General features: G+C 34.6%; 1 protein-coding gene across 1 annotated transcript; it reads left to right on the forward strand.

Moving 5' to 3' along the window:
- Window positions 1-176: 176 nt before the first annotated feature.
- LOC140156970 (F-box/LRR-repeat protein 12-like) lies at window positions 177-11,670 on the forward strand. The gene is made up of 3 exons (XM_072180019.1): window positions 177-589; window positions 3,006-3,210; window positions 10,371-11,670. The coding sequence occupies exons 2-3, from the start codon at window positions 3,020-3,022 to the stop codon at window positions 11,647-11,649; spliced, it is 1,470 nt and encodes a 489-aa protein (XP_072036120.1). The 5' UTR covers window positions 177-589; window positions 3,006-3,019; the 3' UTR covers window positions 11,650-11,670.
- Window positions 11,671-13,847: the final 2,177 nt, after the last annotated feature.

The raw sequence follows: 13,847 nt of genomic DNA on the forward strand, positions 1-13,847 counted from the left end.
CACTAAAATCATCACCATACCTGTTTATATAGCTGACATATGGCTATTTATATGTGATGGCAGTCATTTTGGCGGCCATCTTGGATATTTTGAAATGCCCAAGGGTGCTGAGGTGGAATCATTCAGTTTCTGAATCAGTAGGCCTTGGTGATATAGAAACAAGAAAAAAAAACATTGTGCGGACGCTACTTTTGGGTTTTGGACTTGGGCACCAGACTATTAATCATAATGCGCATGGGCAATGATGGCAAAGTAGAATATGTGGATATTGTCATGGCTGTGTCCATTGAACGTCATAAGATGACAAATAGATGACTGTGTAATACTGGGATCCGCCTCCTGTCTCTGTTGGAAAACACTGTTAATACGGCATCTTTGCCCGCATCTTTGCAGCCCTATATACTATGTATACTCGACAAGTTCTTAATTTGTATTTCTTACGTACACGATCTGTGCAGATTGATTTGTTGTGATGTATCATACTAGCACTGTCATTACAACTAGTATATTGTCAGGATTTATGCATACGTGTGCCACCGTCTCTTCATTATCCAGAACGTGGAATGTATTCTACGCTACATTTTAAAATGTGAGTATACCCAGCAAACACACAATGTTTTCGACATCATTCGCAAAGGGTTAGAAAATGCTGCCAGAAAACGTTTAAATATCGGGTTATATAAAGGGTAAGCCTATATAAAGGGTATAAAACGTTTTCATAACATTCAAAAACATTTTATGATAACTGACTGCAAACATTTTAACATATCGTTATTTAAGTGTTGACAAAATATTTGGCAAAAAATGTTTGCAAAAATATTTTTCAATAACATTTTGAAAACATTAAAAAATATTTTTGTAGTGTTTTCATACTGTACGTGACCTTTATATAACCCGACATTTAATGTTATTAAAACGTTGTTACCAAACCAAAAGCCCAAAATATAACCTGTTTAAAACGTTTTAAAAATGTTTTGAGATTGCACATGTAGATAATATTTAGACGTACATGCAAATGATCATATTGGTAGGTATTTTTTATTATTATCACATGAATATTATTTCTTGTCGTTGTTTTTGGCGATGCAAACACATTTTGTTTTTAAACTGTGTGGCTAAAATGATCGGTTGCTTGACAAAGATATCGCCCAGTATATCTAATTATACCTGAAATCGAAGAATTTTTTAATCACAAAATGCCCATTTAGTGGCCACAAAAGTATAAGTCTGCGAATATGTTTCGGGGTTTGTTGGAACGGGTCATAATATTGTTATATGATAGAGATCCCATTATTTATAGTCAGCGTATATGCATGGGATTTTGGTGGTCGCGTACAATATCAATATACTGCGCCAATAAAGTATCCTTACACTTGGAAAAATAATCACAATTTCCAAAATGAACAATATTTGGGTAAATTTTTATTTGTAATAGATGCACTATCTAATCCTGCACATTATGACACCACATTGAATCCAATGTGACTTCAAGAAGTAAAGTTTCAACCATTTGATTAGACGAAGGTCCAGTTTCAAAAGTGACAAACTGTCCTATTCAAAGCTTCACAGACTAGACATCTGGTTAGTGAATGGTGAATGGCTAATTTATGCGTTTGGCTTTAATTTAAAATAAAAGGAACAAAAGAAAACTGAAACAAAGGAACTGACAAATAAAATGAACGTTATGAAAAGTACAGAGAAGTAAAAACTGAAATAAAAACTGCTTCAAATAACGCTTCATTGAAGAAACTGTGTTGTCTCTTTGATGCGCTTGTCGGAATCTTTTTGCGCCTTGTATAGGTCAGTTTGTCACTTTTAAAACGGGACCTTCGTCTATTCAATTGCTTGTAACTTTACTTCTTGAGGTCACATTGGATTCAATGTGGTGTCATAATGTGCAGGATTAGATAGTGCATCTATTAAAAAAACAAATTAACCCCAACATTTTTCAGTTTTGAAATTGTGATTATTTTTCCAAGTGTAAGGATACTTTATTGGCGCAGTATATTACGTAGAGTGCAGTTTGCTGGGGAATCAACACGACGTAAGATCGGTAATACAAATTTATATTGTGTATTCAAGCTTTGATTTAGAGAAGTTTTTTCTACTTGTACATTATACGGCATACTATTATTTTCAGCCAGTGACTGTAGACCATTGATTTTATGTATATGCTGTTACGTAATCAAGTGTGTGATAGAATTTTTGCATGTGTTGTTTGAAAGACAAAGGTACAGTGCCTATGTGATCATAGAGAAAAAGTCAACTATTATTCATTACTGACCGCCCCTCGTAATTCTATCCAATGTCTATTATTTAAATAATTTCTCTAGTAGAATCATCATCATCTGTGTTTCGCCATTTTCATGACTGTCATCATCAAGTCATCACCACCACAAGGATCAACGGCATTTCACTATATTTATGAAAGGGATAAAATTCAAATCTAAATCTAAAGTTTTGTCATTATTTTCTTCCTTCCGCACATTCATATCGTTTATTCTATCTTTCTTTCTATTGTTTTCTTCTCTCCTTCTTTCTTTCTTTCTTTCTTTCTTTCTTTCTTTCTTTCTTTCTTTTTTTCTTTCTTTCTTTCTTTTTTTCTTTCTTTCTTGCTTTCTTTCTTTCTTTTTTTCTTTTCTTTCTTTTTTTCTTTCTTTTTTTCCTTTTCTTTTTCTTTCTTTCTTTCTTTCTTCCTTTCTCTTTCTCTTTCTCTTTATTTCTTTCTTTCTTTTTCTTACTTTCTTTCTTTCTCTTTCTCTTTCTTTCTTTTTCCTTTCTTTCTTTATTTCTATCTTTCTTTCTTTTTCTCTTTCATTATTTCATTCTTTCTTTCTCTTTCTTTATTTCATTCTTTCTTTCTCTTTCTTTCTTTCTCTCTTTCTTTCTTTCTTTCTTTCTTTCTTTCTTTCTTTCTTTCTTTCTTCTCTTACTTTCTCTCCTCGTGTAATCTTCTTCCTTATTTATTTTTCTTGTATTTCGTTTGTCTGTTTCCTTGTATATAGAGATTAAAAACAAAATGGGCCAAGTCAAGAGTCGGCGAAGTGGATTGGCGAAATCTAAGGCTAATGCTACCGAGAAGTCGAATTATGACAAGACAGAGACAGCAACAAACTATAACCCAGCGTGTATCATCGACATACTCGTAGATGATGTACTACTTAAGATATTTTCTTTCTTGACCATATTTGAGACGCTTACAGCATCCAGGTTTGTAATTTATTTCGTGAAGTCACCTTGGTCTCTAGGGCGGACATTTATAAATGAATTTAGACGAGCAGCAACAACACTACTTGAATTACATTACATGGACGTTTTTATGTTAGGGCCGTTTTTTGGATTTGACTTTGGATGTTGTTCTATGGAGAGTGTCCGTTGTGAAAGCCACATTTTTAGTAACAAGGAGTCAATTTAAAAACAAATTAATGTATTATACAGTAGTTGCCCGATCTGCTCTTATACAGTCGAAGGGCCATTCAACTTTGACGCGCTATTATTAAACTGTATGCTATGAATATGCACTCAACGAAAATTCAAATTTACTTGGTTTAGGTTACAGTTTTAAAAGCTTCCATCTTTCTCTCTACAACTCCTAATAGCTATATATTTTATAAATAACTACAAGAAAGGCTTTCAACATTCCATATATGTTCACAAAATATACCGTAACTTAAACACAAATTTTTGTCATGAATTGAGATAAAAGAGTAACAAAAACTACAATATTTTAAAACTGGTGCAAAGTTCATAAATCAGGAATTTGCATATGATTAGAAACATGGTTTATAATCCTCATATTAAAGGTTAAGACCAAAACCTGCTGGGATGAAAAGGGTATTTTACAAGACGGAAAAATACCAGTTAACCAGTAGGCCATGCGCTTACAACATTGAGAAGGTACATGCGACCCAGTGTTAAACTGCGCGCGAGTATTTTACTGAACTCAGATGAATAGCGCGCTTGGGCGCAACAACGTCGCGCGTGTGTACCCGTCCATGGTGTCAAGTCACGCGGTATGAAGTTGTTTACTTCATTCATTCATTCATTCATTCACTTTATTTATACACGGTTACATGTTCAAAAATATTTGTTCTTCCACACGTCCGTGGTGTAAAACATTAAACATAAAAACAAGATTAAAAGATAGATATATAAAAGAACATTATTATATACAGGTTATTACAAAACATGATAAGAGATCGTTTTAAAAACAATTATCTTACAGATGTAAAAAACTTTAAGAAAATAAAAAATACATAAATCTTTAAATAATTCAAAGTTAAATTTCGCAAAGTTTTTGACCGATTTTGACCATTTGACCTTTTCGTCGATGGGCCGAATCTGGGTAACCAATTTATTAAAGTAGGGATAACCATCAAAATTTCATGTTGCCCCTATTGCTACAAAAGATTGTTTTCTGATAGAACTCATCAATAGAAGTATTTTGGTGGTTAAATGGTCAAAATCGGTCAAAAACTTTTCGAATTATGAATTTTCAAAGTTTCCCATTCTGACCGGTCATTGAACGAAATAAAATGACATGGTCCAAAAATAGCAATTGGGAGCAAAATTGGCATAAGCATATATTTACCTTTATATATTTCTTTATTTTAACATATATGCAAACATGAAACAAGCATATTGTGAAAGTATCGAAGGGGTTTCTTATGAAACGGCACTTTACTAGTCAATGGCATATATTATTTTTTCAAACCGAGGCATTGAAATCATTCATTTAGAGAACATTTGGCAAAAATCATCCAAGATGGCCGATATGGCACAAAATCAAAATCAGGTGAACTTTTTTTTTCACAACCAAACATTTCAATGTTATTGGGTTTAATATGACCAATTAGTAGGTGTATGCAAACAAATCTTAAGTGTCATTGAAGGTCATTGACTTATTCACAACAATAGAGGTTATCCACTTCGCTCATCATGCTCATGTGTGACTTCTAACAAAAGGTGCTGGTTCCCGTAGTATTCCTCATTCAAAACAATTCAATGCATGACCTCGGAGTTACCTGGATGACTTTCGCGGGCTATTTTGAAACAGTTATGGTTGCACATTCAGGTACTTCTAAGCAAGTTCTAAACAAGGTATAGCCAGCAGCAAGTTGTAGATGGTATAGGCCTAAATATAAGAAAACGTTTAGGGTTGAAATCAGGTGAAAATACATCAAATGAGCACGAAACTTCACATTTATGTTCAAAAAGGTGTCTTCTTAGCATGATTCGAAAGGAGTATGGAAATTCCAAAGGGAAGCCGGTGATTTAATTTGTAACTCGAGATCTACTTGTTCAATTTTTTAACCTTTTTACAGAGGGTATGATAGAGGTATTACTGGCAACTCTGCCAAATTACAGCTCAGTAGGCAACGTTTTTCACCTGATCTTATTAATCTGAATATTTTGTGCCATTCTTGAGCGGTGCTGAACTCAGCCACTGGTAATTAAGCGCACTGTGGCGATGGACCAATTTTGACTCGCATTTACAGAAAAATGAAATAAGTTATGTTCCTGTAATTTGCAAGATAGTTACAAAATATAATTGCCATTAACTTCCCCAATTTTTACAGAAAAATATTGAAAAATAAAAGAATGAGATCAATTTAGAAATGTCTGTGCAAGCAGTGCACAGTTGAGCTCCCTGCATGTCTATGGGAGTGTTCTAATCAAGTTGATGGTTCATTGGTCATCCCTAATTAAAGCTTTGAGAGAGCGCACCACCGTTAAATGCGCCATTGGAATACACAGGAAAGACGTACTTTTGGATGGCGCGCAGCAATTCAAAAACGTATTTCATCTATTAAGTTTCGTATCAAATTAAAGCTAATCATGTATAGCATATTATTCTACCAACGGAATATATTGCTAACCGTCGACTAAGAAAAAGTGTGCAAATTTAACCTTAAAAAAATCACTCAATTTTCGAAACCGGACATTGTCCTAATTCGCGCCAAAACTCCATCTCTGAAATAAAACATTGGGACTTTTTCTCATATTTTGTCATGTAGACACTTGTCGAAAGCAAATGAGCTGAAAATGGGCAAAGTGTTACTATACGTTTTGAAAATAAAGTCGCAACAAGCTCAAAAAAGCGGTGGACTATTTTAACCGAATTTGACTGGTACATAAATCGTGGAGTGATTTGGTGGTGCGCTCTCTTGTCCAAGTCCAAAAAAGTGCAAAATTCGGAATCCTTGCATAAAAATTCGTCACTACAGATCAACTTAATTACATGTTTTTTTACTTAAATAACAAGTTGTCAAAAAAAGTCCATAATAGTAATGAAATTTTATGAAATTGCACATGGAATTAGATAAATATATATAGTATAGTATACAAAAACTTTACTCACCTAATATATCTTGGAATTTGGATAATATTTACATTAAAATCACTCTTTTATACAAATAACCTGTATATTTCACTTTAGCTTGCTGTGGAGGGAAAGCTATGTGTATCTCAAATCATAAAGTCGGCTACAGTAGATGGGAACTTCCTGTTAGGTGATTGGCCAAGTTATAGATTTATTGGTTGATATTTAGGGGTGCATATTTGGACTTTATCAAAACATGTTTTTTGCCAAAATTATAAACAGGCTAATACGAGGTACTACTGATGCACTGTATGTGCACTCAAATGAAATCCATTGGTCAGTGTAGGGAGATAGGAGTGGGTTCTTGTGCTGGTCATCCCTAGTAGTAGTAGTAGTAGTAGTAGTAGTAGTAGTAGTAGTAGTAGTAGTAGTAGTAGTAGTAGTAGTAGTAGTAGTAGTAGTAGTAGTAGTAGTAGTAGTAGTAGTAGTAGTAGTAGTAGTAGTAGTAGTAGTAGTAGTAGTAGTAGTAGTAGTAGTAGTAGTAGTAGTAGTAGTAGTAGTAGTAGTAGTAGTAGTAGTAGTAGTAGTAGTAGTAGTAGTAGTAGTAGTAGTAGGAATCTGCATAAACCGCACGGACTAAATATTAATTGGGGTGTGTCAGGATATGATGTAAAATAATTGTATGACAGAAAATGTGCTTTAATTAAGTTTACATATTATGGTGCCATGATGTTGTGAATTTGCCTAAAATGGCGGATTTAGCGAGTGGGGTACACAATTTCGGACTTTATGCAACATTGTTCTGTTATTATCAAATTTATAGGGTTTGAGGTGATATTTCCTAAACTTCGTCAGCTTTTGCCATTCATCACAGTTGAAATACACTCGCAATGTAGGTCTACCAATTTTTTGAACATGGGAGGAGCTTAAAATATGGCTCTTAAAAGTGGTACGTACTCAGAACGTTTGAATGGCCCCGTGGGCTCAAATTTTATAAACTTACGGTAAAAGACCTAACCTTGTTAGTCATGAGCGGTCTTTCATTCCATCTACAGCCCGCACATGGAATGCACTCCCGCCTCACATTCCTGGAATTGTGAAACGGAACAGCTTCAAAAAGGAGGTTAATAGCTATCTAGGCGCCAACCCGTCAGCTTTATCGTAACGACAACAGCTGTTAATGCCTTGATATGTCTTGACATAAAAAAGACAACTGCACGGATTTCTGAATGTCCAATGAAGCTGTTACTTTGTAGTGCTTACTTTGATAACATTTGGCCTCAGGGTACCATTCAAACTTTCTGAGTGCGTACCACTTTTAAGAGCCATATTTTTTAATCTCCTCCGACTTCCAAAACTGGTAGATTTCAAGTGCATCCTAGTTCCGATGAACACTTGATATTGATATTTAGGTTCAGTAAGTATCACCTCAAACCTCAATAAATTTGATAATATCAACATAATTTTGCTCAACTTCAGAAATTATACCCCCACAAAAATCAAATTCAGTCCCCTTAAACCCGCCATTTTAGGCTAATTCACTACATTATGATTACCATAATATAATAATAATAGGTTTATCACCTCAAAAATAATCGCAGCAGAAACACGTTATTGAATGCTCCTACATTATTGAGCTTTATTAAAGCATCAAAAAACAGAATTGAAATCGGTCAATGCATTGTGATGTAGTGTCAATTTAAAGATGCTCGTAGATGGAATGAAATCCTGCCACAAATGGCTGTAATGACAAAATCGGCACATTTCGAGATTTTGAAGGTTTATTTGGAGGCTTGCTTGAAAAAGCAGCGTTAATTTAAATATCACATGTTAAATGCCTATCTTTCCTGACTTCGTTATAGAAAACAACATTTAAAAAATCTATCATTGAATAATTATAATAAATTAACCAAATATACTATTTTAGCAATTTCGGCCAATCTGCAGACAAATTAACTCTCAAAAAATGAGTAAGTTCAGCTAATTAATATGCAAAATTGATGCCAATAGAAAACCGTACATGATATAAAGGTGCGGTTTTTTTTGCACACATATGTATACAAAGTTCTTTCAATTGATAACAAAAAATACACAAAAAGTAATTAATTATGCAAATTAGGTAATTACAGTTAATTATGTATTATTATGCAAATTAGGCATGAGTAATTTTGGTGTTTTTTTTTCAATATTTAATGAACGTCTGTTCATTCATCATAAATTTTTTAAGAATGATCCTTTATGAGGTTGAATAAATGAATTGCGGTTAATTATTTAAAAAAAAAAAAAAAAAATAAAAAGTTTGACATTTTGACTGTGTCTGGAATATAATATTCATTTTTACTATAAACATAGTATGTGTTACCATTACTCAAAGCCAAGTCCGAAAAGTAAAAATAAAAATTCAGTTGCAATGAGACATTAAATTAACATTTTGTCATCACGATTAACATGGGAGGATAATCGGTAAATGGAACAGCTATTTTACTGTACCGCATACAAAATTAGTATGGCCTTGGACACACACAATGGCTTAGAGCTATTGTGGTTTGGAAAATTACTCCCTAAAAATATCATTGATTAATGTTTTGCTTCAACTTGTTTTAGGCAAGTGCTTCATTCGTTGTCTACGGAAATAATTTACATGCTAAGAAAGATTAGTATTTCAGCTAAATGGCGGTAGGTCCCTTTACTTCAATAGGCCTATATTTACTGATTTATGAGCGATCTTCAAAAATCCATAAAACAGGCAGTAGTTCTTAAACAAAACAATTTTTAATTTTGGGGACCTGATGGTAGCCTCGGGAAGGCTTCACACACCATATATTAAAAATTCAAACAATTTGGATAAATGAAGCATATGAAGAAATTCATTTATCGACATGGATGTTTTCTAAAATTGGCCAAATTTGAAGCGCGCCCTTTTCAATTCACTGTTATGCTTGCATGCACAGTGTAGCAGAATTATTGTGCAGCCACTGTGACATACCTAATAATAAACTAATGGAAAGCACATTTTTATTTGAGTCAAAATTGTGTCCCCACAAAATTCAAATTGGCCTCCCTAAATCCGCCATTTTAGGCAAAATATGCTACATTATTATGAGCACCATAATATAAAATTATGGAAAGCACATTTTCTATCAAACAATTATTTTACACCATCTCGTAGCTAAATTTAGAGAAAATAATATTCCATATTTAATGTCAAGTCTGTAGTATTATCTTTTTAATCACCCGTTTCATATAGAGAGATTATTATACACCACTACCCCACACACAGACACACCCCTACACCAACATAATACATTTCCTTTAAAATCGTATGTGCTTTAAATTCATCTAACGCCTCATATGATTTTGGCGAAAGTAAAGGGAAAAATAAGGAAGGCCGGAAGAAAGAAAGAAAGAAATGAAGGAAGGAAGGAATGAAGGAAATAAGGACGGAAGGAAGGAGGGAAGGAAGGGGTAGGAAGGAAGGAAGGAAGGAAGGAAGGAAGGGAGGAAGGAAGAAAGGAATGAAGGAAGGACGGAAGGAAGATAGGACGGATGGAAGGAAGGAAGGAAAGAAGGAAGAAAGGAAGGAAGGAAGAAGGAAGGAAGGAAGGAAGGAAGGAAGGAAGATGAAGAGAAAACTTGTTTTCTCCGGTCCGGTTTTTGAAGAACCCTAGACTCGTCGGGTTATTAGGACAAGACCCGGGATAACACGCTCGAGTTATCAATCCTTTATTTGTTTCCAAATCATTGGTGCGCAATCGGATCACGTGTAATGCTTGGGTTGTCCTTGCTTTGTGCATTGAAGATTGTTGGTATTAGTGTAACATTGTTTTCCCTGATTTCAAATGTTCAACGTAAAACATGGTGAAATGCACATTACACACTGATATCATTCAGATGTAAATGATACTTTTATCGAAGACTGGTCTTTCTAGAAACACTACGATATTTGTATTAATTGTTTTCCACGTTTGCCTGATTTTGCCGACAGGTAAGAAATTATTATACTAAACAGACTTTCTAAGATTTGTTTTCTCTGTTTTTGATTCGGCAGAACATGTAAACGGTGGCACAGTCTCATCAGAGAGCCACACTTGTGGCAAACTGTAGACTTTTGGAATGGTTACAACCTGCACTCACCATGGCAAAGTGAACAGGATGAAGCTAATTACACTAAAAAGTTCGCGAACACAACCATGCGATTCCTTCAATTCTACACGGACTCTTCGCTAAGAGTGGTATATCTCCGGGCTTCAAACTGGGCCGTTATGCGACACTTGATCAATAAGTGCCCAAATCTACAAACGCTTTCATTTCTTTCACCAGATCAACACACTCCTTCTACTTGCAGTAAGGATATATATAGGTATTTTTCCAAGAACAAATTTGCTTTGCCTTTACAACTTAAAAATCTTCAGCTATCCTTTGTTGCTGACAAAAAATATGAAGTTTTTCACCCTAAAGAATTTTGGATAATATCAATCATACAATTCAGAGACACTATCATACCAGGAATTCTAAAATGTCAAAATTTACGCCACCTAACACTTTATAAGTGTGATAAAATATCACCAGAAGACGTGGAAATATTGACGTCTGGATTACCAAAGCTTCAAGAAATATGTCTGCTTTATTTCATCAATGCAGCTCTAGAGGAGATCCTAAGAATAATTGTTAAGAACCTTCCAGACCTGACAAGCCTTCATATAATAACGTCTAAATATCTAGGTGGTAATTATGAAGTAGTCAAGTACGGCATAGACAATATCTTACATGAATTAAGTAAGCGAGGAAAGTTTAAAGATCTTCACGTCACAGATACGTTTTTTACCCCGGAATCGTTTGCTACTATGACCCAAGCACTACCTAACATGACAGAACTGGGGCTTTACGCTTGCAGCTGCGTAACTGATGAGATTATGACAATAATAGCGCGTGATCTATCAAATTTAAGGATTTTATTATTAAACGATTCCGGACCATACACTGACATAGGGTTAAAAGCGTTGCAGTATCATTCGTCTTTGCAATCATTGACTATTTTCAAGGAGCCGAGACATAAACCAATACTGTCGACAGAAACTATCTTTGAGACGCTTATGTCGTTACCAAAGCTCAAGGAAGCAAAACTTCTGGCGTGCCTGAATATGAAGTCCGATCAATATATTATCTTCCAGCGATATTTGGATGAATTTCTCACAATAAAGCCACATGTAAGAATCTGCACCCAGCAGCGGCGTGGGCCCGTGTTTTGCGCTACTATGTACATTGGAACGGATATGAGAAAATTAATATTTTTCCGTAATCAATCACCCGCGCTCTTTGATAAATAAGCTCTATGTTATCAAATTTGAGTTTGTTGTGTTTGTTTTTTCAGTTGTATAGACTTCACATTTAATATGGAATCTATGTTTGCAAAATGCCACGACTGGTCTGAACGGACTCTGCATAAACTGACGGTACAAAAACAACGGCACGAATTCCTGGTTGTCCAATGAACTCACGCTCTTTCTTTGTGTACAGTAAGTTTTTAACATTTGGCCCCAGGGGCCATTCAAACACTGAGTGCGTACCAATTTTAAGAGCCATATTTTTCAAAGCTCCTCCCACTTTCAAAATATATTACAAGTGCATTTCAGTTCAGACGAACACTTATCGGTATTTAGGCTCAGTAAATATCAGCTCATACCTCAATAAATTTGATAATATCAGAATAATATTGCTCAAATTCGGAAATTTTACCCCCACAACAATCAAATTCAATCTCCTTAAATCCGCCTTTTTATGCTAATTATGAGCGCCATAATGTAAACTAATGGAAAGCAAATTTTCTATCAACCAATAATTTTACACCATCTCCCGACACACCCCAATTAATATTTACCCCATGCGGTTTATGCAGACCCCTTCCAGACCAGCCGTGGTATTTTGCGAAACATATTCCATATTATATGTCAAGTCTGTATAATTAGTTATTTTGTGTCTCAAATCCAATGCAGGGTCAGAGTCAGAGTTGATCATTCACCTGCTTATAGCGAGTAAGATAATGGCATTACGTGTATAGATTATAGAAATGACACTTGCCATACTTGTTAATGTTAGTTTCAATCATAAGAAATTTTGGTCATCATATCCCAACAAAAATAAACATGTTTTAAACACGTTTTAGTTTTGGTCAAAACGTTTAAATAACATTTAAATGGCGGTTGAGCATCATTAATTGATTTCGTACACTGGTAAGTAATGTGTTGTTTGTACTGTTTACTCTGACTGCTTATATCTATAAGTACCAGACTGTTTATCAGGGACAGCCTGTGTGGTTCAGTGGTTAGCGAGCTCCCATTCCCCCGCAAGCGAAAGGGCTTGGTTTTGAGTCCGCGCACAGGCAGGTATGTCCGGAGTCTTTACTATGCATGTCATGTTTCCATTTGTATGTTTCCATTCCCTGTATATTGATATATTAAGAATAACGATTAAGCATCATTAATTTGATCTCGTGCGCTGGTTTGTAATGTTTGAATGTTTCTATGTTCCAGTGTATGATGCGTAAGCCTCTTCCCTTGTTTGTGTAATACACTCAAAGTCGGTGACGTGGAAAACATTTGAATACATGAATACAAAAGCCACCTAAGTCCATGCGAAGTTATTTTGAGAGAAAAACCCGTGTATCATTTTAATTCCTTCAGTTAGATTTACCTGGTCAATATGGTAAGTTTTACGTGCAAATGAGTGGATTAACCTGTATTAGGTATGACGATTAGCATTTCAGGGACTTCGTGGGGTTCATTTTAAATTTTGGTTTTTGAATCATATACAAAGACAACAATGTTAGAATGAGATTACCACTAGTAAGATAATACAAAATAAAGCACACAGGTATGTATAATGTTGATAAGCATTCTGCCATGTAATATAAACCACACACTTTCCTTTATTAAACCCATTTTTTGTTCAAAAGTCATTCTCTAGCAATGAATGTGTTACAAGTGGACTTTTATACATACTGGATTTCAATCAATGTGTTACAATACTCAAATCATGGAATTGGGTGATTCTTTCATACATGCTATTTTTCACATGCCCAATAGACACAGAGAATGAATTTGAGTTGTTCTTTCATGCATATGACAGGCCTATGTATAGCAACAATTTCCCATGCGTAACTCAATTTGGCCAAAGTATGGACTTAGGTGGCTTTTGTATTCATATATTCATTTATTCATCATTCAATTTAGGATTGCTCAGTGCCGTGCGCAAGATATTACATACTAATAATAATTATGAGTTTACTTTGTTTTGTTTGTAAAAAGCAATTTATTGTTCAAGATGTTGATGAAATAAAAGCCTTCATATTCCATTAATTGACTTTTTTAACTGACGTAAGCCCTACACTTGCAGGTTAAATATAGCTGTTCAATAGCTGTAACTTTTTTGTTAAAATTTACGAAGACATTTAAATGTAAACAGTTCTGGACTGGTGGTTATCTTCAATATTTAATACAACAAATTAGTTAATAATTATAATTACACT

Source organism: Amphiura filiformis, chromosome 7 (assembly GCF_039555335.1).
Source record: "Amphiura filiformis chromosome 7, Afil_fr2py, whole genome shotgun sequence".
NCBI classification, from domain to species: Eukaryota; Metazoa; Echinodermata; class Ophiuroidea; order Amphilepidida; family Amphiuridae; genus Amphiura; species Amphiura filiformis.